The sequence below is a fragment of the Pocillopora damicornis genome, chromosome 2 (genome assembly GCF_964200805.1).
Source record: "Pocillopora damicornis chromosome 2, jaPocDami1.2, whole genome shotgun sequence".
Taxonomy (NCBI): domain Eukaryota; kingdom Metazoa; phylum Cnidaria; class Anthozoa; order Scleractinia; family Pocilloporidae; genus Pocillopora; species Pocillopora damicornis.
This window is the reverse complement of record NC_142671.1, coordinates 6,664,074-6,686,134: the sequence shown is the minus strand read 5'-3', so window position 1 is coordinate 6,686,134 and position 22,061 is coordinate 6,664,074. Positions and strand designations below refer to the sequence as shown.

General features: G+C 37.3%; 1 protein-coding gene across 2 annotated transcripts; it reads right to left on the bottom strand.

Moving 5' to 3' along the window:
• Positions 1–396: 396 nt before the first annotated feature.
• LOC113681458 (uncharacterized) lies at positions 397–20,854 on the bottom strand. Of its 2 annotated transcripts, none has more exons than XM_089198538.1 (9): positions 14,755–15,135; positions 14,356–14,516; positions 11,259–11,350; positions 8,550–8,639; positions 7,984–8,091; positions 7,476–7,527; positions 7,285–7,367; positions 4,673–4,872; positions 397–4,352 (listed from the first exon to the last, which is right to left on the bottom strand). In XM_089198538.1, the coding sequence occupies exons 1-9, from the start codon at positions 14,802–14,804 to the stop codon at positions 2,942–2,944; spliced, it is 2,247 nt and encodes a 748-aa protein (XP_089054664.1). In that variant the 5' UTR covers positions 14,805–15,135; the 3' UTR covers positions 397–2,941. The 2 variants fall into 2 exon arrangements, with proteins under 2 accessions (XP_089054664.1, XP_027054345.2); XM_027198544.2 differs by lacking the exon at positions 14,755–15,135 and adding an exon at positions 20,739–20,854 and having other exon boundaries at positions 401–4,352.
• Positions 20,855–22,061: the final 1,207 nt, after the last annotated feature.

Genomic DNA, 22,061 nt, shown 5'->3' with positions numbered 1-22,061 from the left:
AACAAAACTCTGAGTGATAAGTAATGTTTTTTTTTGGCGCGCTTAACAATTATCATCTGTTTGTCATCATTATGACTGGAGATACCTATTTCGTAACCTTTGTTAGGGCTTCTTTTTCTTGGCGATAGAAAACAAATTCATTTTACCCTTTCCTGACACCAGTATGCATATTCTCCACCATGTTCTATATACAAGGAGAATTTGTTTGACAATCAAGACCTTCTTTAGTTAGTGATCATTACCTTTAAACTCATTACCTTTATGTTTGATCCAGAGGTGATATAGTAAGGAGAATTTAACTGCTGGTCACTCTTTAGGTGTAAAGTTTTATAAATAGGCATAGGTTGTGTTCAACTTCTTAGGAAAAACAAATAAAGAAGAACGAAAGGAAAAAAATTCAGGTAGAAGCTTTATTTATTTACCACAATACAATAGTCTCTACTCTTTCTATAACATGAGGTATATGAAGATACATGCGGATATATATTTAACTGGAGAATCTTACACACTACACAGAAGTCTGCACTCTGCGTTCAATATCGGTACTCTATACTATGAATGCGCTTTTTTTCAGAACTTGATTGACCACTAGGTGGTGTTAAAACAACAGCTTGGCTTTATATAGCAGCCTGCTTTCTTATATCTGCTAAAAATATATTTACTTTCCTTCCCTTTGTTCAGAGAGTTTGGTAACAATACAATCCTAGATCAATCAGGTGAAGGTGGTAGCCACAAAAGATGGAAAATTTTACAAAAACAATCAACGAAAAATAATTAAAAGAAAACAAACTGAACTGAACACTCTTGAAAAATTACTTTGATTAAAACCCTGCCAAATTTAACATACAAACAATTTCAAGAAAAAAAAAGACCACCTGAATACTACTCAAATACAAAAGCTTTCTTATTCTGAATACTCGTTTCCTAAAGAGCCAAAGGAAGGATTACGCTATAACAAAAAAAACGAATCAAAAATGTTGAATGAAAACCTAAATAAGAGGAGGATAACTCCCTTAAGTCAGTCTCACTGTAATTAGATCAATAACAAAATATCCATACTGTGTACCTAATTAATGCGATGCTTCTGTACCTATAAACTTACAAAACCGTCCAACGGTGGCCGCGTTTAGACCGCACTTCAGACGCGTTCTGGACGCGCACCTCACCCGTCTAAGAAACTCCGATTATGCATTGCCAAGACACGAGTCGCTTTCTAAGTACGAGTATATTTGCAATTATAATACAATAAGCAACAACACAGACTACATAGCATAATTCAAGAAAAAACATAGTTGTTATAAACGACTGATTGGTAAAATTACGAGCCTGATTTTACACGAAATAAATTTTGTCCCGTCTGGTTCATTCTAGCTGACTAGTTGCCACAAATGAGTTATTATAAACTATACAATTGAACTGTGCTCTACACTTCTTTACTCCAAAGATGCTATTTTATCACACATAGCAGGCTATTTTAGAGATAGTTACAACAAAGTCACTGAAAAAGTAACTTAACTCAGTATTTCTCGACGATGCTGAAAATACGGTCATTAAATTAACTGAACTATAAAAAACAAAACTAAATGACAAGACAACTAAAACATTACGCTTTTATGACTGAAATAAGCTTAAGGAAAAAAAGGTGTATTTGAGAACAACCAACCTGATTCTAGATAACCAAGCAGGCAAAGTTAAAGTTAATTCTAATGACCCCAAATCTTTGCTGTCGGCTATTTTGTTACAGGCAAGTACTGAAGGCATACATGAAAAATAAACTGAGCAATCTCAATAACTGTTCCACAATTACTAGAGAATGCACTGATAACCCTTGAGGGCAGCAAGCAACAATGATTCTTGCTCGCATAGTAAGAAGTACAAGTGGTATTGGAAAAATCGGACACAATTTTACCCCCGACAGTCCGCAGTCAGCCAATGATCCCTTTGATCAATATTCAGTTTTATCATTCCACAACAACTGATGATTTCTGTCCAAAAATTTTGGGGAAACTCTCCTTCCATGTTCCTTGAACAGTTTAATACAAGATTGTCTTCCCCCATTTTCTATTTGAATCCCAATGCCCTGCCAAAGCGAAGCATTTTGTGCCTGGTTCTCAGTGCTTTGAAGACAATATGTCCAAAGCTGGTCTGAGAACAAAGCTAAGAAGTACATGTGGTATCCGCCACACCCTAATCTAGAGGGTGTGAATAAATCGAATGAGGTAGTCCTCAAAATCCTTTAAACTAACTTTCTAATATCCTTATGTGCTAATCACACCTAATCTATACACTACCTTAAAAAGGAAACATATATCCATGGTTCCTTTCACCTCCATTGTAATCTAGCAAACCTTATCTCTAAAATAGGCAAAAGCAAATAAGGCAATATACAAAGCTTCACACTGCAGCTATACAACTACTAAGAAGATCTCTAGCATGTTACAATCACTACATATCTAAGTTGTTCCATATTCTTGAAGTTGAAATCTAGAGTGCACTGCTTGGAAACAATAACTACTTTCAATAACCCAATTGTCCAAACTATAGACAAGCCTATAACCATTGAAAAAATAACAGTAAGGGCTGACCAAGGAAGCCCTTTCAACTGTCAGAGGTTAGAAAAGATCTTTGGGCTCTATAGCACATTGCTTTCTAGTGTCCAATAAGAAACAAGAGTAACGCAAGTATGAAGAAAGACAATGGAGGCACAAACAGACAGACTGACACAGATAAATAATTCATTATTGTATGAATACTGCATTGTACTATAAAAGAAAATGAGAGATTTGACTCAAAAGAAACTAGACCTGGCACAAGAAATGGAGAAGGAAGACAAAAATGTGTAAAAATTCACGAAAAAACTCAAGGACTGAGTTTCAATTGGCCCAAACATCTCTTCTAGACAATTTTTTAGGCTTCCATAGCTACTAGGAATTTACCTGCTTCAAGGGCAAGTCATATTTTGATCCAAAGATCGAGCAAATGACTTGTTCAAGTTCTCCAATCGACTATTGAATTCCTCTTGAATCCCTGCAAATGTCTGTCGCAGTACTGATGTTGGCTTGACTCCCCCCACAACATCAACTTTTTCATCTTCATCTTCATCCTCTTCTGCAGCATTTCTATCCTTTATTGACTTTTTCTTCTCTTCAAAGAATTCGTCCATATCACTTTCCTCTTTTTTCTCTTTTCCATTTTCTACTTCACTCTTCTTGGAATTATCAGGGGTTGCTGATTTGCTAGGTGTTTTACTTGGTGGAGAGGAGCTCCCTTCTCTGGCCTGTTTCTCTGTGAATGCAGTCTGCTTCTGCTCTGTTTCTTTTAAAGCACTACTCCTGGCCATATCAGGAACCAGGCCATTCTGGTAGAGGCTCCTAAAGGCATACTCAGGCAGGTTCCTTTCTGTCAGCCCTGCAGCAGCAGCAGCAGCACTAAAATCAAAGGGTGATGGACTGGAAAATGGAGAGGGGTAACCAAATGGAAACTTAAGAAAGTGCAGCCTCTCAGCTGGGCTCAGGAGCCCTGATTGGGCAGCCAATAGTGGGTTCAGCTGAGAACGGAACATGTCAGGATTATTGAGCCATCTCCTCATAGCCAAAGCAGCTGTGTAGGGATCACTTCCTAGACAGTAGGGATTGTGAATGTCAAAAGGATTCCTTAAGTGCTGCAGATCATGAAGCATATCAACGCGTGGAAACATGACATCAGGATACATCAATTCAGGCGGAAAAGCACAAAGTCCAGGAAACTGGGAAGCCATGTTTCCAAGATTCACAAGACCCTGAGCTGCATCAAGTCTACTGTCATGGTTGTTTAATAGTCTCCTACCAGGCACATCAGAAGACTGGGTACATTCCTCTTTCTTCTTACCATTTTCTACTTTCACTTCAGGAACAGTGGGCAGGTTATTTCTGAAGAACAAAGATCTGTGGTCTATGCCATCTCTTAAGAACAATTCAGCATCTGCCAAGCTGCGAGAACGTTTTCTTGTGGGATCTCTGTCTTCAGCCATCATAGAATCCATAAAAGCAGCAGCTCGTTTCCGATCAATCCTGTGGGGATTTACAAATGGGTTGTTTATACCAGACATAAGACGTTCTGAGGCTGGCCTTCCCTCAACGTCTTGAGAGTTGCTGCTTGATGGTGGAGAAACCTCACTGCCATCACTACGTACATCTGAATCTGTCAGTAACATCTTTCCTCCTTGGCTAGAGTCTGGAGAAGGGTGGCCAGAGTCAGTAGAAGTTGTAGGTGATGCCAGTGGACTGACAGCCGCAGAACGATTTTCAGACATTGAAAAGTGACGGCTGATGGGCATGGAATGTAACATTCCAGTCAAAGGAAGACCAGTTCTCCTAAAAATAAACAAGGAGAAAAGACAAAAAGAATAGGAGGTCAACAATAAGGAAGCAGTAATTGTATTGGTTGATGGAAAGATGTAGTATCAGCAGCTCACTCTATATGATGGGCAAGGGGAATTGATGTGTCCAAATTTCAGGTACAACAGCTTAATTACCAATTGAAACATATCAATTTCCCTTAGCCAGTGACCTTCAGAATTAAAAGAAGAAATTCTCTGAGTGTTTAGTGTGTTCACTGCGACTATTCTCCAGCATTTTGGCTGAACACAAAAGTCTGCCCGCAACAAAACACAGCTCAACACCAGGCTTCATACCTTACACAAACTGGGTCACTGTTAGATCTTTCCAATCTCTTCTGAGCAGTCAAGGCAACCTCTTTCTTAATATTCACACCTGCATGATGAGAATTTGGATTGTTTGCTGGTGAGCAGATGGCAAAAAGGCCATACTCCACCACCTGACTGTCTCGTTTACGAGTGTGGATTTCCCTCAATCTGCCTGATAATCTGAAAAGCTGAAAGACAATGTGCTCAGTGAGTGACAGGCATACTTGGAAGATAAAGGGCAATAAAAGTTCTCACATCAGGAGTTAACGAATGGGATCAGAACATGTACTCTAGATCCTTTACAACATTGCTTTAACACACTTGAAATAACAGGGACTTTAAACAAGCAGTACACTAAGAAAACTGAAAGGCTGTGAGGAAAAAAATCAAACAATACATCCATTAATGTCTGTGTAAAAAATTCCATTATCAACATGGACTATTGGTGTCAACAACTTGCCATTTAAAACCAACCATGTTATTGCACTTTTCAAACCCCAATCAAGATTTTTATTGAGGGTGGCAAAGGGGGGTTCCAATTGCACTTCACAATGAATTTTTGTATTAAATCACACATCCCAAAATTTTTTTTTAACCAATCACATATCCTGTAAAAAGAAGTAAGTACTGCAATATATCAACATATCAGTTGTATTATTAAAAATTAGATTGCATACAACGTTTTTTGTCCTGGAATGAATTGTGTTTCACTTGTCATATATATATATTTTTTTAATTTAATAAACATTTATTGAAGAAACATTTGTAAAGAACTAAACTTACATTACAAATTACTCTTCTTACATTACTCAACATCACTCTACTTATTACATTACTGTACTAAATGGATTAGTTACCAGTACTTATTTCTTACATATATAAACGGTCACTTACTAACAGTCACTTACAGCGTAATGTTACTTACATTACTGTACTAAACAGAACATGACTTACAATACATAACAATACAAAACTTGCACTTCACCAATAATGCTTACTTGCCCACTTATAATTACTTGAGTACTTTACAAACCAGTACCTTAATTACTTTCTATGAACACCACAAAGTAAATTTAGAGACAGTGCTGGTAGAAAAAAAGATAAGATTTTAGGCTTTGATTTAGTGCGTCTGTTTCAATTGGCTGGTTGAATCAGAAAAAAAAGGCTTTGCAAGAAAATCTGTGACTTAAGGAAGAGCGCATTTCTTTATTTGCCATTGTAGTACAGCATTTTGCATATTGCTTTTCGTTAGACAAATAAAGATGACTTACTTGTTGAAACTAGACATTCCAAGAGTGTTTACTCAGGCTTACGTAATTGTACATACAAGTATCAAACACAGTAAAAACAAGTTAAGGAATTAGAATATTTAGCACAAGAGTTAAGCTTATTCAAGTTGCTTTGTTGAGTATCCTTTTCATCCAATAGCTTATTGTTTGCCTCATCTTTGAAGTTCTGTTCACAAAGATTTTTTATTTTTCAATTCAACATCTGAGGTGTTCATCATGGCATCATAATCATTAAAGTTTGGTGTTTAAGAACTAGTATGAACTTTGCTAATTTGGCTATCTTTCAATTTGCATTCAATTGAGTAGAAGTCTACCCCACATTTACTATTCTTTGATACTTGGACAATATTTATGTACAAGTTTTGCCCAATCTCCTTCTGTACTGTGCTTTCTTTATGTCAGTAAAGGATATAATGAGACATTTGAATTTGTTTAGGTCTCTATAATGACCTTGGAAAAATTTTGTGTACCACTAACTGGTACACAAAATTTTTCCTTCTGTACTGGCTCATTGCTTACATTACCTTCTTCTTGCATGGAATAAAATGAACCAAAACTCTAACGTATTTTACCATTTCAGCCGTTTGGGTTGTTTGTGTCAACATTCTTTCAGATCTTTCATTCAATGGATTTGAATACTTTCTAGTCTTTCTGGACAATCTGATACACTACCACAACCAGGCGGTCAACAAAAATAGCACTTAAGGTCATAGTCCTTGTAGAAATGTTAACTATACTAACTTATGCCTATTGTGTTACGATTGTTTGGGCCTAACATGTAGATCAAAGGTCAAGCAAAGGTCGAAAGAGACCAGAAAACAGAGTTACTGCTGCCACAGGATATTAATCTCTGTTAAGACTCTATTTACTATAAATGATCGGTATCCTTCCACGTCAAAGAGCATTCACTTATCTCGAAAATCTAATTAGTATGTATCACATGTCATGTGCTTGTAAAATAGCAAATCACGCATCATGTTGTGATATCAGGTCCCATGTCACGTGGATAATTTGGGTTCAATCATGTGACACCCTGCAAATTTTGGGGCCATCATGCATCACACAAAAACCCTTTGCCACCCTCTTTATTGCCACCAATCAGAGTTTTGTTATCCAAAACCAAATTTAAATACAAGGAGATACACAGATGAGACCACAAAGGTGATGATCCTACAGAGATTTCAATTCCTCAGATCAAGGGATGACAGAGCCTCTGAGTAGTGAAGAGTACAAGTTTGCTTGTTGCCAGATCCTCTTTTCTTTTGTACAAATTCTTCTTCAACTAGCATTTATGACCAATAAGATAGTTACCTTGTAAAATCCACCACCATGATTCAAAGTACACTTCATCCGGCAGGTAAATGAGCGGTTCAAACTGTCATTCTCATCAGAACCTTCACAAGAATGGAGGAAACAAAACATCATATATATGTGTTCTTCTAGTGTCTAACTATATCTTCAATAACATCTGATAAAAACTCCTCAATCTTTATGAAAAATACCTGTTTTAACGCTACTCAGACTTAATTTTCCTCCATCTTTTTCATCTGCTTGCTGCAATAGTAAAACATTCTCAATCAACACCTAACTCTACAAGGGTAGTAAAAATGGAATAAAAACTGATGCTTATGAAATCCAGTAGGTACAAACACCTATACTTAAAATGTCCTGGTCCCACAATATCAGTAATGATGAATCAAAGCTGATTAATTACATCATGATTACTGGGAATGAGGATCTCACCAGTAAAAATGACGATGAACTGTTCGTGAACAGAAAGTAATTATTGAGTTTAGGTATAGTAGGCCACATTTCTAATACTTAACATAACTGACTCCAAAGAAATCAAACGTAGTACAAATTGCCTTCAAGCCTAAACTGTTCCCAAGCTTTATGTAACAATTGTCTGAGCTGCAGGTCATTGATAAGATAGAACTTGAAAACAGAATCATATATATAGGATGACCCTTTCACAAGAGACATCCTGTAGTTAACTTCACATGTACTTACTGTTTTTGTCTTTTTCCCATTTGGCTTTGGCCAAGCTAGATTACTTTTCACCATATCCTGATCATCAATGTGTAGAAATTTGAACATGCTTTGGTGAATAACAGCAGCCTGCAACAAAATTACCATGCAGTCAATAAAATGTAGAGTAAGGGTATTAGATGGGTCACTAGTACATGTAAGCTTCCAATCAAAAGGTGAAGTTCTTCAGAAACAAACAAAATAAGGCACCTGAAGCATTACATTACAATACGCTGAGAAGCTCCGCGTGATTAAAGGATACTTATTACATGCTGGAGCTGTGATGCAGAGTACATGGTTAAAAGTTGCAATTAACATCAAAGGACCTGTTAGCCAATGAAAACATTGGAAGAGCAATTTGGACATATGATCAACAAACTAAGTCTCACCAAAAAACCATTTTTTCTACTTTGGCCTCTAGCTAGAACTATACAGTCAGCAAACAAAATCACATTACAATACTCTTTATCAAGGCCTAGCAAGAAGAAATTTGAAGCGCTCAATGCAATAAGCTAAACAGAGATAACACAAAATACAACTCTGGTCACCTGCGAATAACCCAAAAAGTCCCTAACATTCTCAGACACATAAAACAACTGCCCTTCTTGTGTTATCACAGCAATAAATCCATCCAGAGCCTGTAAAGGAAAACACCATGTTTGGGATTATGAAGCTATTAAGAAAAAACAACCCATCAGCTGTAGGCCCTTTCACTCCCACAGCCTCTATCATAATTTCCTTAACTGTCTGCTGTACATTTCTTATAAAGTTAGTTCTAAGAACTTGTTCTTGAATCAAATAATTTCTACTAGCTGATTTTTTAAATTCTCATTGGCCATCTGCTCAATATTGTGTTGATATTGAAAGGAAAAATTACTCTCCACTCTCCTAAAAGGAGGAGGGGGGTTTTTTTTTCATCTTATTTGCCAATGGGGTATGCTTCTTGCTTTATCATTATTATGCATCAGCACCTTTTTGCCAGGCAAGGAGGGGGTCAAAGACAACTTACAGCATACCCCCCTCTTGCTATAAACTAGACTTTATATGAATCCCTTTAAGAAACATGATTTCTATTGTGGAATTGAATTGAAGGAAAAGAGAGTTCTTTCATTAAAAATCAAAATATTTTATCTGCCTATTCTTTTCGTGTGCTTGTAGTCTTCCCATTCAACTCTTGAGGATTAAAAATCAAGAGTTGGCTACATGGGGCAGTCATGTGGCTGCAACTGTGACTGAGTATGCATGTCTAATAAAAATGTCAGAGCATTGAAAATAAGGCACTATGTGTGTTATTTAATACAAAAGGAAGTGGGGAAAAAATGAGACACAGATACAATGAATTTTTTCTACCTGCCCATTCAAGATAGTTGAAGTCAATTTGAAGGGAAAAAAAATAAAATCATTGTCAAAAGAGTGGGTAAAGAAGACAGGAATTCCACAACCAGGTGATATCCAGAAAATGGTCCCATAATCTCCCCATCCACATCCCGAAAAAACACATCTAGAAAAAGCTATGCATTTTTCCCATGAGCTACTTAGGTAAAAAACACTCAGCTTCAATTTAGAAAAGATATTATGCTTTTCTTAACACCCTTGACTAGTCATGCAAAAGCTTAAGTCAAAACATGGGAAACACTGGTGGCCCTTTCCATCAGACAAGTAGCCAGATTTTTAATATGATGTATATTTTCACCAACATTGAGACAATGGACACAATAAAAAACATTTATATAACAGGCAAAAATATAGAAAGCTAGACATTCTTATTTTCATGCTTTCCTTATTATCTCCCAACTTCGCTACCTTAAAAAAAAAATAATAAAATCAAAAAAATCAAAACCAGACGTACTAAATAATTAAAGATCTTTCAGTCACCATGAAATGTTGTTCCACACAATAAAAGGTGGTCTAAAGCCACCTGGTAAACTGTCGTTTCATTTATTCAATTCTAATACAAGTAAATTGAAAACTCCCATCAAGTTTAAAGCTTTCCATTTTCATCTTGCCATGATAAGCCGTCAATAGCTGAATTGCATTGGTCAGAGAATTTGGCATACAAACAAAAAACTGACTAAGAGAAGGTGTGGCACACATTCTATTGTCAAATGGCCTGGGCTTTTGACTCTAAATAGAACAGTCCTGGTTTTAAACCTGATATGGATCGATGAACATAACAGGCTGATAACCATTAACACCTTGGAAAACAAATAAATGCAAGAAACTGTCGTTTTTTTCCTGAAAACAGGATGGACTTGAAACACAGTAGCTTAGCTTGAAGACAGAAATTTCATTGAAAGCTTGACAATGTACACAAAAAAAAAATTTCCAGTCTGAATCACAGATTCGAAATAATGGATTTAAAGTGGCCATGATTTAAAAATCCTCTTTACTCATTTTCAAGTTTGAAAAACTTATTTAGATGTTTTGCTATCTTGTTCTCTGTTATAATGTGTAACAGTCTGGGTTTGGAAGCACCAGGAAACAAAATGTAGACATCAAATTTCCACACCTTTGCCATCTTGTCTCAGGGTCAAATGTGAATAGTTAACATGATGACTGCTATCAAATTGCCAATGATTTAACCTTACTTAGATGAACACCAAATGAATAAAGCAGTAATTTCCCACTATCAAATTATAATAATTGTTTCTCGGCAAAAAAGGAAACCTATGTACAAAGAGCCTGTTTTCATCTTGTGGTTTTCACCCAAATTAATTGCTTGATTACAAAAATTAAATCAGTGCCCCAGCATTTTAGTTCCCACAAAAAAGACACAGATCTGAATCTAACATTAGATAATGCTGCTAGTTTGCCCTTCAATCAAGAGAAGAGTTATAAATAACAGACCAGATTTTAGCAAATTGTTGTTATTTATCAATCTAGTAGAATACAGATTTTAAAATTTTCCCCACAGATCTGATATGAAGTAGTGTTGATCACAAAGGATATGTACAGGGCTAAGGGTCAGTCACAAAACAATGCTAAATAAATGGACTCAGTGATGTGCCGAAAATTTTAACTACTGTTGAAGACGATATATAAAAGAATATTCACCCTAAAAGGAAATTAAGTTATAAGATTAATTAATTGCCAGACATTTTCCACCTATGATTCCTGTTTTCTTTGTTAATTTTTTTTTTTTTTTCAGTGGAGTGTAAAGCCAAGTATGCAAAACTATGTGACCTACAGCCTTAAAAATTATATACGAGGTAAAATGCAACTGTCTGAGGGTATGAAACCATGGCTATTGTACTTACCTCTAGAGACAGCTGGGAGAAGACACCATTTCCCTCAACCTCTCTGACTAGTTCTTCACAAGTTTCTTCTTGCCCATGTCTGCCATTAGAAACTACAAAAATGCAAGGTCTTTATTAATTCCATTACAATGTTTAAGCCTGTAAACAGCCACTCATTTCTGGACAGAAGTTCTAGAGTGTATGTATTTAGTTACAAGGATTACGCTTCTGTAGACATCTCTAGAAAGCCTCTATAAAAAAAAGACCCTCCAATAAAAAGAGCCAAGGTAAAGAAATCGCTTTACTGTTCATATTCAAATTTGAAGGACATTTTGAGCAAAGAAAACGATAATGGTTTCACTTGTAAATGAGATGCTTGTTTGTGTGAAAATCGCACCATAAGGCGATTTTCCGCGGAAATTATTTAGCAGAATTTGAAAAACATCTCAGTTGAGACGATTGGATTAAGGAATAACTATAGGGGCATGAAACAACTAAACCTAATGGCACTGTTTTCACCACACAAAAATGAAAATTCAGCCGCTTTACAAAATTCAGCTTCGCATAAAAACAAAGCGATAATTTTCTTTCAATACGTGTACAGTACATCAAACGTCATGCAATCAATATACTGGTCGCTTTGCAAAAACCCGAACACGGAATTTAAAAGATAGTCCTTCCTTAGTTAAAATTTTCACAAGCTTCTTGATGTTTTGAAGACAATTCATATATTTTGAGGAATTTTGTTACCTACTGAGAGAATTTTCTGATAGAATTTCAGACAGCGAGTTGTTACAGCATTTCATTTGAATCCTAACTGTGAATGGCATTACCAACACACGACATTTTGATAGAGAGTGGTCATTGCGATATCTGCCAAAAATTCACGATCGCAGAGAAAGAGGTTATAAATCAAAACAAATAAAGCCATAACTTCGACAAAACGCAATCATTATTATTCGCCTTTAAAACAATTGTGCTTCTGGGAATCGAGGGAAAAAATATGTGCAAAAATGTGAATATGCCCTGAGAAACGATACTGTCTCCTACAAGCCATATCACAATAAAGATAAAGGAGAGTGAGCTAAAATTTCCGCCGTGCCAAGACGAATTTTTTAGGTTTCGTGTGAAACGCTTGTCTTAAGGATTTCGCACATCGGGAAACAACGGCTTTTATTGGACACCCCAAACGAACATAAATTAAGGCCGAGGCTATTCGTTTTCCACGGGGCGTTTGCAGAAGAAGTGAGTACTGAACGATATGTCCGTTCATCCAAGGATACGCTTTAGACGAAACAATTATCTTCATCACACCAACATCCAGGAATTTCAAGATCAGATATATTTGAGACCAGCGACTTGCAATAAGGAGCATAAAACTAAATACCGCCCGCGGGGTAAATCCACAAAACTAACCTCGACTATAGAAGTAGTGATTATTTGAATACCAAAAAAAATAAACAATTTGCTACATAGGAATTGTCTAGGTCAAGGGTAACGAATTCCGCAAAGAAAGCTATCCCATAGCGATTCTTCCATTCAAACAAAAACCAAGAACGCCAAAGGGAAAAGGACCATTTATCATTTATGATCACCCTCTGATCGACGGACACGCAACGCTGACCGGTTTGCTGACCTGTAGTTACTGTCCCATGAACGAAGTGGAAGCTAAGCATTGCATGAAGTAATTATGTTTTTCCTTCTTCGCAAATTTTTCGTTGCGTGAGCCAAGTTGATAAATATTTCGCTTTAGTAGACTGCGTGACCGAGGGTTTACATCTATTGCATTTTATAATGTAAAAGGTGTGAATCGGCCAGACCTGCGTTCAAAAAATTCCCGATAAACACAACAACGCCATTCTCCGCTTTAAAGTGCTCACGCAGGAGATGATACCTACCCAAAGGGTTTTATCTGACTTTTGCATGCGGATTTACTTCATGCATGTAACGTTTTTGGCTTAACATGGCAAATTCTGGTTGATTAAATTTTCGCAGAAGAACACAACTAGCTGTACGGCTTATTTCAACATGGGCATTGGAAGCCGTCGCGCCTGAAAACAAACAACCATATCAATAGATTTTGGTCAATTCTGTTCTTTGCCCTTTTGTGAAGTTGTTGTACAAGCAAATAATTTTAATGAGAGGAAATATGAAATTTTCAAACCAAGATAAAGTCGACGAACCGCGAGAAATAGATTTTCACACCGTCTGTCGGGTAAGACAACGGAAAATGGCCATAATGCGACGATCTTATGTTTGTCAGACATCACTGTCAAGCGATGGTTACACTCAATGCGACCTAAATGCCATTGCCTATGTTGTTTTGACTTAAATTCCGCGAAAGCTAAACACTTACGCGCTTTGAACGACGAACCTTACTGAAGTCACATTTGTGAGTTTTTACGTGGTAAATTTCAATGGCGAAAACATGTTATCACTGCCTTATTCAGACTCGCCTGAAACCCTCTCGAAGTGCGTAAGTAGTCTACTTTCCGTCAGACTTGTATCCAAACAATGCTTTCTTTATTTGATGCAGCTGGAATTCGTGTGCTTTGGGAAACGCAGCAGCAGTAATAAGTTGTTCGCCAACCTCACGAATGAAGTTGTTGTACTCGCTGAAACTCGTGTGTGTACTTACTGATTCTACACCAAAGAAATAAGGTTCATAATAGGGCAATCACGGATGACCTTTCTGCCCTCTAGTCTTGTAAAATAATCAAAAAGCTTAAGGAGATCCTCTTCCGTCAAAGTTCTGTTTACGTTTGAATACAGCAACGCAATTTATGGCCCACGTTTGGTAAACAGTCAAGGTCCTAGTTCGGATAACGCGACTTAAATAATATCCATCGTTAATCAAATGCCCCCAAACGTATATGAACCTCGTATAAAGTTACGTCTACTGACTACGAGTAAATTACTGATTTAAAATGTCATTACAGGCAGGGACATTTAGAACTGTTCAGGTTGAACAGTTTACGATATTCAAATCAACAAACCCAAGAAAATAATTTATGGTTAGCATCTAACACCACCATGTCTCGCGATTAAGAAAAAAATAACTACGCAGGTAAAACCAACAAGCATATCGAGAAAAGAATACACGTAAAACATTTACTACCTTGAAAGAAACTCTTCGCCCTCAAATAGCTCACTGTAAGTCTGAGAATAGATATTTTATCCAGTTTCGTGACGATTTCCTCAGGAAACGGCAGCAACCTCGCGAGGTTATCCAGCTCGGCGTTAAGTCGATCCCTATGTCGTTTCGACGGGTTACCAGGCCTGAAAATACGAATCAAAAACCAGAATTTAGGGAAGTCTATCTAAAATTTGATGAAGACTTTCTTTTCTATGTACAAGGAAAACGATTTTCACGAAACCACGGTCTAACTTCAGGTGAGAATACTCCACACAAACATCACACCATGTCCAGGCTCAAGTCGGACAATCGAGCGTTTTCCACCTCACGATTCTCACACCGACACGAAACACCAACCAACAAACAGCTCACGATACTAACCCATGGGTTTTCTTCTTCCGCTTAAGCTTACTGTTAGCGTTTACATCCATTAATTCTGAGTCCGCCAGGATGACTAGTGCACAGTTGTTTCCTTTAGTACAAGGTAAAATCCAAACTGTCGATGGTGAATTCGCGAGACACTACGCGGCCAGCCATTGAAGCTTATAAATGATTTCACGTAATGAAACCAGCGAGAATTCGTTCGTTCAAGTCACGACCCGATACACACGGAAAAGGACCGTCTCAATGAGAAAGTCGCCGTTGAAAAAATTAATTTTGAAGACTTTAGAGTCTCAAAAAGCTGAGAAACGTCAAGTTATGGATTTGAGTAGACCCGATTCCGCGACCCCACAGTAAAATGATTGACATGCACATTGTACCGAGCTGGTATTGATCAAGGCCAGCAACTGACTAGGGTTAGGAAAAGAAACGATGCGATTGGCTGAGCACGTGAAACAGACATGATAATTGGTTTGTTTTAAGACGACCCAGATAATTTATGCAATATTTACGATTTGCCGCCGGTATAACAATCCCCAAAATTTGCATGTGAAAGGAAAGCGAAGGAAAAAATCTCGTCACATCCGAATGGTTTGCCATTGTATTTTGGCTCCACCAGTGGTCATGTTTTTAGTCACGCTGAATGTTGAACGGCCATTAAGTCACTCATCCGCAAAACTCGACTCTGGAATTTGTCAAACGAGCTTGTTTTTCCAGACAAAAGGTTTATAAAGATGAAATTTTATCGTTTCGACGTCAAATTGGAGTTTAAAACGTGAGACGCGATGCTAATTATATTTCTTCAGAACGATTTTTTTTAAGAGCTCACGAGATGCTACGAGTCACATTTATTGTACTTCTTGCTCATTGTAGAGGTTGGCTATCTTTGTTGTTAATTTTTTTGTAGAGGTAAAAAGCGTCACCACAGAGCGTTGTTACGTGACTAACCAGAAGTGTTGAATCAATAACAGACAAAACGCAATGCCAAAAACTCATTCCCTATTCATTTTTGTCCATAAATTTTATTGTGGTTGCAATGCGATAGAGATCAAAGAATACACGACTAAGTGTTGTGTTACCTCCCTTGTGCAATATCGCTGCGAGTATTGCGAACAGACGAAGAAGAAAATTCTACGCATTCAATATACCCACATAAAATACGATTAAATCTTGGTTGATATCGCGAACACGATACGTTGTTCTTTTATTTCATAAAGATCTTGACATGAAGGGTCATCTGGAAGCGTCTTGTCACGCCACCTCAGGCGAATGTCACGCAAATGACGCAGTGGGTTTTAAAAAAGAGAAAGTCTGTCAAAAATTCGTCATTCAAACGAGCCTTTATGCAGACTTTAAACATAGTTAGTCTTTCTAAGGTACTTGAAATCGCAGAATTGAGCCAGGATAAAGTTTTGGCCCTCTCTTAAACAAAAAGGAAATTGTCATGCGATGTTATTACGTAACAAAAAGTTCACGCAATCGCCAGTTCACGCTGTCATTTTAAAACAGGATTCCAGAAAGGCGTGAACTTTCCAGACAATGCAATATCCTTTGGTGGACGATACAAAAGTAACTTGTGCTAGGGAATTATCATGGAACCTTGAGCGTGATCGTCTCCTCTACAACGAGCTAGCGAATTCGCCGGACTGGAAGAATATAATCATAATCGTGTAGAAGCTCAATTAATATTACTCTGTTACTTCTCAGAGTTTAGAAAAATAATTTTCCACGGTTCGGGCCAAGAAAACCCGCCATGTTGAAAAACACAACGTTGATTTGAGCGTACTACAGGGAGTAGTGCGGGCGTTTCGAATGGTAAATTTCTCGATGCCCTTCTTTTTAACGATTTCGAAATAGTTATTTTTTTCTAGAGAGGGTTGGGGTTAACACTTCTTGACAACCACTGCATCTAATATAATTTATTAGCGATTTCTTGAAAAACTGACGTGGCAAACAAAGGATTAGTTTTTAGACGATGCGAACCTTTTGTTTTATTTTATCACTCGTCTGTCTGTGGCGTAGGCATATGGTTGTACCTCCATAACACATATTACAATAAAAAAACGAGGAATCGTCAACTTTTCGTGTTGGTAAGAGTGGAGTGACTTCGTGAAAAAAAGTAACCAGATCATAACTGATTAAGCCACGCTGTTTCAGGGAGTGAGAAAGAAGTTCCACCAGGAATCTGGTCGGACATGTCCAAACAATAATAGTTATATTTAGTTCTAGGTGTGGTAACTTTTCTTCCGTAGTATGGCACAAGATTCAGTGCTAAGGTTTTCTCAACTTGCAAAAGTCCAGGGAAATAATAAATTCAACTTTTTGGAGGGTCAAATGAATTTAAAAAGAAAGATTTAAACGAAAGTTTCACGTTGCGTGCGAGAAACACTCTCGCCGAGGCAGCAGTTGTTATGAATATTAATATGATAATCCACTTGAAAGCTCCTTTCGTTTAGCTGTGAATTGATCCTTGAATATATGATTGCACATTGTGTTCCTAAAGCAACATTGAAATTGCGTGTACCTTAGTGCTTTTCAGCTGCAATTAACAAGGAGAACTATCGAAGTATTTTTGGAGAGGGGATTACTCGAGCATATTGAAACAGGAAAACAGTAAAAAAAAAAAATTATTATAGTACTGCTCATTAAAGAAAACGTCAGAATATGCTACGCTTTCGGAAACGTTCATTTTTCTTTTTTTTCTTTTTTTAATTTCAGTTCTGTCCTTCTAAGACTTGGTGCTTGATCTGTATCTGGTATTTTGTTAGTCTACCCCGGTGTATCTAACTTATTACAAATACCACTTATATAATTGCCGGCAGGTAAGGGCCAGGAGATATTGTCTACGACTAACACATCGGCTTGCCTACATTTGTACTCTTTTCAGCGACAAAACGATAGCGAAAATGGATATCTAATAATTTAGCTATTACACGATGTACATCTTTATTTTGACTGATTTCTTCACAAAGTACCATGTTTCAAATGAACTGTCACTGTCAGACATCTTGCGACCCTCCGATAAATTCGTTAATTTATTAGGGAATTGGTAAGATATTCCAAGTCTAAGTAACACGGACAATTTGTAAATTCAAACGCCTTTTTTTTCACATATACCTTCAATCATGAAATACTCCATAGATCGAACTTGGAAGTAATCGAATAACGACCCTAAGCATAGCGAAAAAAAAACCCTATCCTTTCGTGTGAAAAGTTTGCGCGTCGCAGCTGTCCAATTCGCTTTATCTTTCTTCTCCTGAACTCATGAAACATTGAAACGACCACGGTACCAGCTGCCGCATAAATCCTGCGCGTCTACGCTTGCGCAAATAACTTTTGCACGTGACGAGTTTCGATCCTTAGTGTTTATAGATGGCGCGTGTTGCGTTTATCACGCACGAGGTCCTTCGCCGGATTTGTTCTCTTTACATTACGCTCACTAAAATGGTTACACAACCAAGGTCCCTCTACGTCTACGCTTGCGTAAGATGTTTCCCACGTGACTACTTTTAATCTGCCCTGCACTACTGGACATATGCCTAATCACCTTGTCGATAAATACACAGACATATCCAGGGCATGATGTCGTGAGCACTCGAACGTAAATCGCACTTTTGTGAACTATCTTTTTGTCTTTGAGACAACAGAAGCCACATAAAGCTATTTCTTTTAGGGCGGAGTGTTCTGACCCTATCGAACATATTTAGCGAACATAGTTAGCCCCAAAAAGTGTCTCACTAGTTTCAATGTGGTATTGTTGTTCTAGTATGATAGGTTAAATTTTGTTGAATTCAGTCAAATTTCACTACTCAGCCAAATTCACCAAAAGTTAGAGATGATCATGAAGTTAGACATCTGTGACAGGTATGGCACAAAAGATCTAACACTCTCAACGTATTCCACAGCAGACCGATTGCGCGGCTGGTGCCTTACCATTGAGCTACAGAAAACTCAAGAGAGAATTAGGCCAAATACTAGCTGGGTTGTTACTAACTTTTCCATAGTCCTCCTCATAACCGGCAGGATGTAACAAGCAGTTTGATGGGAAGGGAGAAAATAAGAGAGGTTCAGAAGACCCCAGCTCCTCTTCTTTCCCATCATCCCTTTGATCCATTGATTGTAAGGTCGCGCACATTTAACAAACGACTGGGGCTTAGTCACGGTTCTCGTATGATGACGACATGTTGAATTTGATAGGAAACAGTTTTGATGTAGTAAACGAAATATTAAATTGCAAACTTTCCTCTCTGTTCTCAGTGTAAAGAAGTTGAAATACTTCCGTTGCTAGATCCTTATTCCGGCAGTGATGTCATATTTTCTGACACGCAAGAAATATTTTCGATTCCACACCTACCCTTGGGGGTGTTGTGTGAACTTGTGTCCTCCCCCTAAACCCGAATTTTCAATCAGAGGGAGTCCCCCTTGTTGCACCTCCTAAAGTCTTTTAGCGATCATAAAACTAATTACAACTTGTACATGTACATTGTGCTTTTAGCATCTGACAACAAGACCTGCTTGCTTTAGGCTCGATGTCCGTTGTGTCTTCTTTTCCGGTCTTCAATCCTGTGGACCCACTCCCTTTTTATCCCTCTAAATCATGTCTCAGCAAGCAACAAATGATATGAAAGAAAACTCTGGAAGGTTTCAGTTGACTGAACTCTAAAAAAATTTTGTATGAGTAACCCCGTGGCATCAAGCTGTATGTGTAAGCAACTACATTTCAATATAAACTAATGTCTGTTTTTATTTTGAAGGGTATTCATCTTAGCTAAAGCAGTAATTTACGAAATGAAATTCAGGAGCTATTAAAAACTCAATTATGTCTATCATGACGGGTAAATATGAATTTATAAACCTAATAACCACTATGGATGATAATTTCAAAATTAAACAGCCTTTTGGAGAGTTTTAAAAACGAAAATTGCGACTAACTTATCAACGACCTTAAAGTTTATGAAACCATGATAAAATAAGCGCCCTACTCAGAGAGCTGTCTGTAGCAAACGGACCATAACAAGATAAGTCATTAAAAAACAGAAATTGGAACGAATTCTAAACCAGAAGACTCCTAACTCTAGAATCAAACATATAAATATCAATAATAATAATAATAATAATAATAACTATAATAATAAAACTAAACATATACAAATCTGCTTTGTTTTGTCTTTCATTTACTTCGCAGCCAGCAAATCTCTTAACTAGCCATTTTGATATCTATCTCTCTTTTACAAGTCCACTATTTATTTGTGTCATACGTTAATTCTAAACCTTTCACCCTCCTGGTTGTTTGAATGCGAACAAAGGCAGTATAAGGCGGCTTCTCTTTGAAGCGATTATCATGTCTATAAAACCACAAGTCAGGTGCTGTTTCCTGCCGTGTTCAAATACAAGGAATACCGAGGAATATAATAACATCCAGTTCAAGTTCAGTTGAAAAAAAAATTAAAAAAAGGAAAAAAGTTGCTTCGACATCAGAAAAGCAAATTTCGTATCAGAAGACTGAGAAGTTAACATGTGTGATCATTCACTGTTTCAGGACGGTTCTTACTAACTCAAGTAACTTTCCGTCACATTTCTATCGTGTGTTTAGATACAGCTGGTATCAAGGCAATATTTGTACATAATTCTGTGTAGTGCGAAAAGGTTGAAATCTCCTTTGTCGCAATAGTGACGAAGAAACGTCAGAGTAGTATGATCGAATAATAGGAAAAAGGCTTTCAGACGGCACTTGCACGTCGCACAATTTATTTGTAAGGTTACAAAAGTTTAAAATACAGTGGGCGTATTGCACCGCCACATCTCCTTATGTTCAAAACTAAATGGATTAATAACGGTCGTAAAATCAGTTTATTGCGATTTTTGCCACTGTTTTGATGGAAGAAAGTTTGACAGATTACAATTTAGCGCAAAATGTGGCTCTAATCTTTCTATCAGCTGTGCTGCCATTAATAGCGACAGGAAATAAATTATTCTTTTCTTACCATGAAGATTCTCGTCTTTTCTGAGGGCTGTGAAGGCCATCGCACTTTCCTTGCATCTTTGACATTGGAATACAGCGAAAAGAAGACTCTCCTTCCAACATTGAATCTTGAATTAGCAATTTCAGTCGGTAATAGCGAGCGTTTAGAAACACCGTCGAAGCAAGGTAAACGCTGAATTTAGCACGGATTTAAATAGCGTGACCTTGAGTTATAATTAGCACCCGATTACCACCCGCTTTTCTGTCAAACACGCGACCTGTTCGAGCTAGGGGGCATAAGGAATTTTTTAAGCGAAAACCGTAATGGCCAATGTCAATTTTAAAATTTCGGTTGAAATACCATACTACAAAACATAGCTCGTGGTCGAAAGAAAAAAACCACATCCGAATAAGAAATGGATATCAAATTTTATCCTCTCCTCCGTAATCTGTAATTGATGTCATTTGCCATCACTTAACAGAAGACAACACACGCCACTTTAATTTGCTGCTGATTCAAATCTATTCGATACGCATAATAAAAAGAGCTTAAATTTTAAAATTAAGACAAAAGAGTGAGACAAAAGACGGCATGACAACTACCTAGAAACCAGGGAAAATGAAAAATGACTTTCAATATTTACACCCTGAAGACCTTATTTAACCAAACGAAAATCATCAGGAAAATCATTTTCAGGATCTAATATTGAGAGAAAGAAACGGTTCCCTAAGAAAATTTCTTTGAGCGATGAAAAATCGTGTACTTGGTCTTAAATTGAAATTGAAACGAAAGAAAACCAAGTTCATAACAGGAGAGGACCCAGCATGTAAGAAAACAGTCGTTAAAAAACAAAAGTATGGTCTAATTTCTAAGGGATCCTCGAATCTTTCTTTCTGTGGCATATATTGTACCTTTCTACTCAAATCAACAACGTAGTTTCTGGACGTTTCATATTAAAAGATACTAATTAATTTTTTTGCTCAACTTTCCTTAAGCTCTTTATGTCACTCACATCACCTGTAGCTAAACTCAAGCCGCCCACGCACTATGCTCAGTTGTTAGGTGTTCACGCGAACAGTTGAGAAAAAACATCGCAGCAGGGGAGGGGCAGGTGATACGGTCAAGGGCAATAACCATGTCGACCGGTATTTACCTTCGTTACCAGATTTCTCTCTTCATCCCTTGGATAGAAGTTGCTAAGAATCAAGGTGTATGGCTTTTCTAACAATGAACGCTGTACAGTTTGGTTGTTATTGGTTAAAGGATCCAAGCTATTGTATCTTAAATTTTTTAAGTTTATCATTTGCAATATTCTTTTCAATCTTCTCCATGCTTGTCTCTTTC

Coding starts and splice junctions, on each gene's coding strand:
- LOC113681458 (XM_027198544.2), bottom strand. CDS start 20,839: ATGTTGGAAGGAGAGTCTTCTTTTCGCTGTATTCCAATGTCAAAGATG. Junction 8,092..8,549: donor ACTTTTTGGGTTATTCGCAG/GTGACCAGAGTT, acceptor ATTTTGTTGCAG/GCTGCTGTTATTCACCAAAG. Junction 7,528..7,983: donor ATGGGAAAAAGACAAAAACA/GTAAGTACATGT, acceptor TTACTATTGCAG/CAAGCAGATGAAAAAGATGG.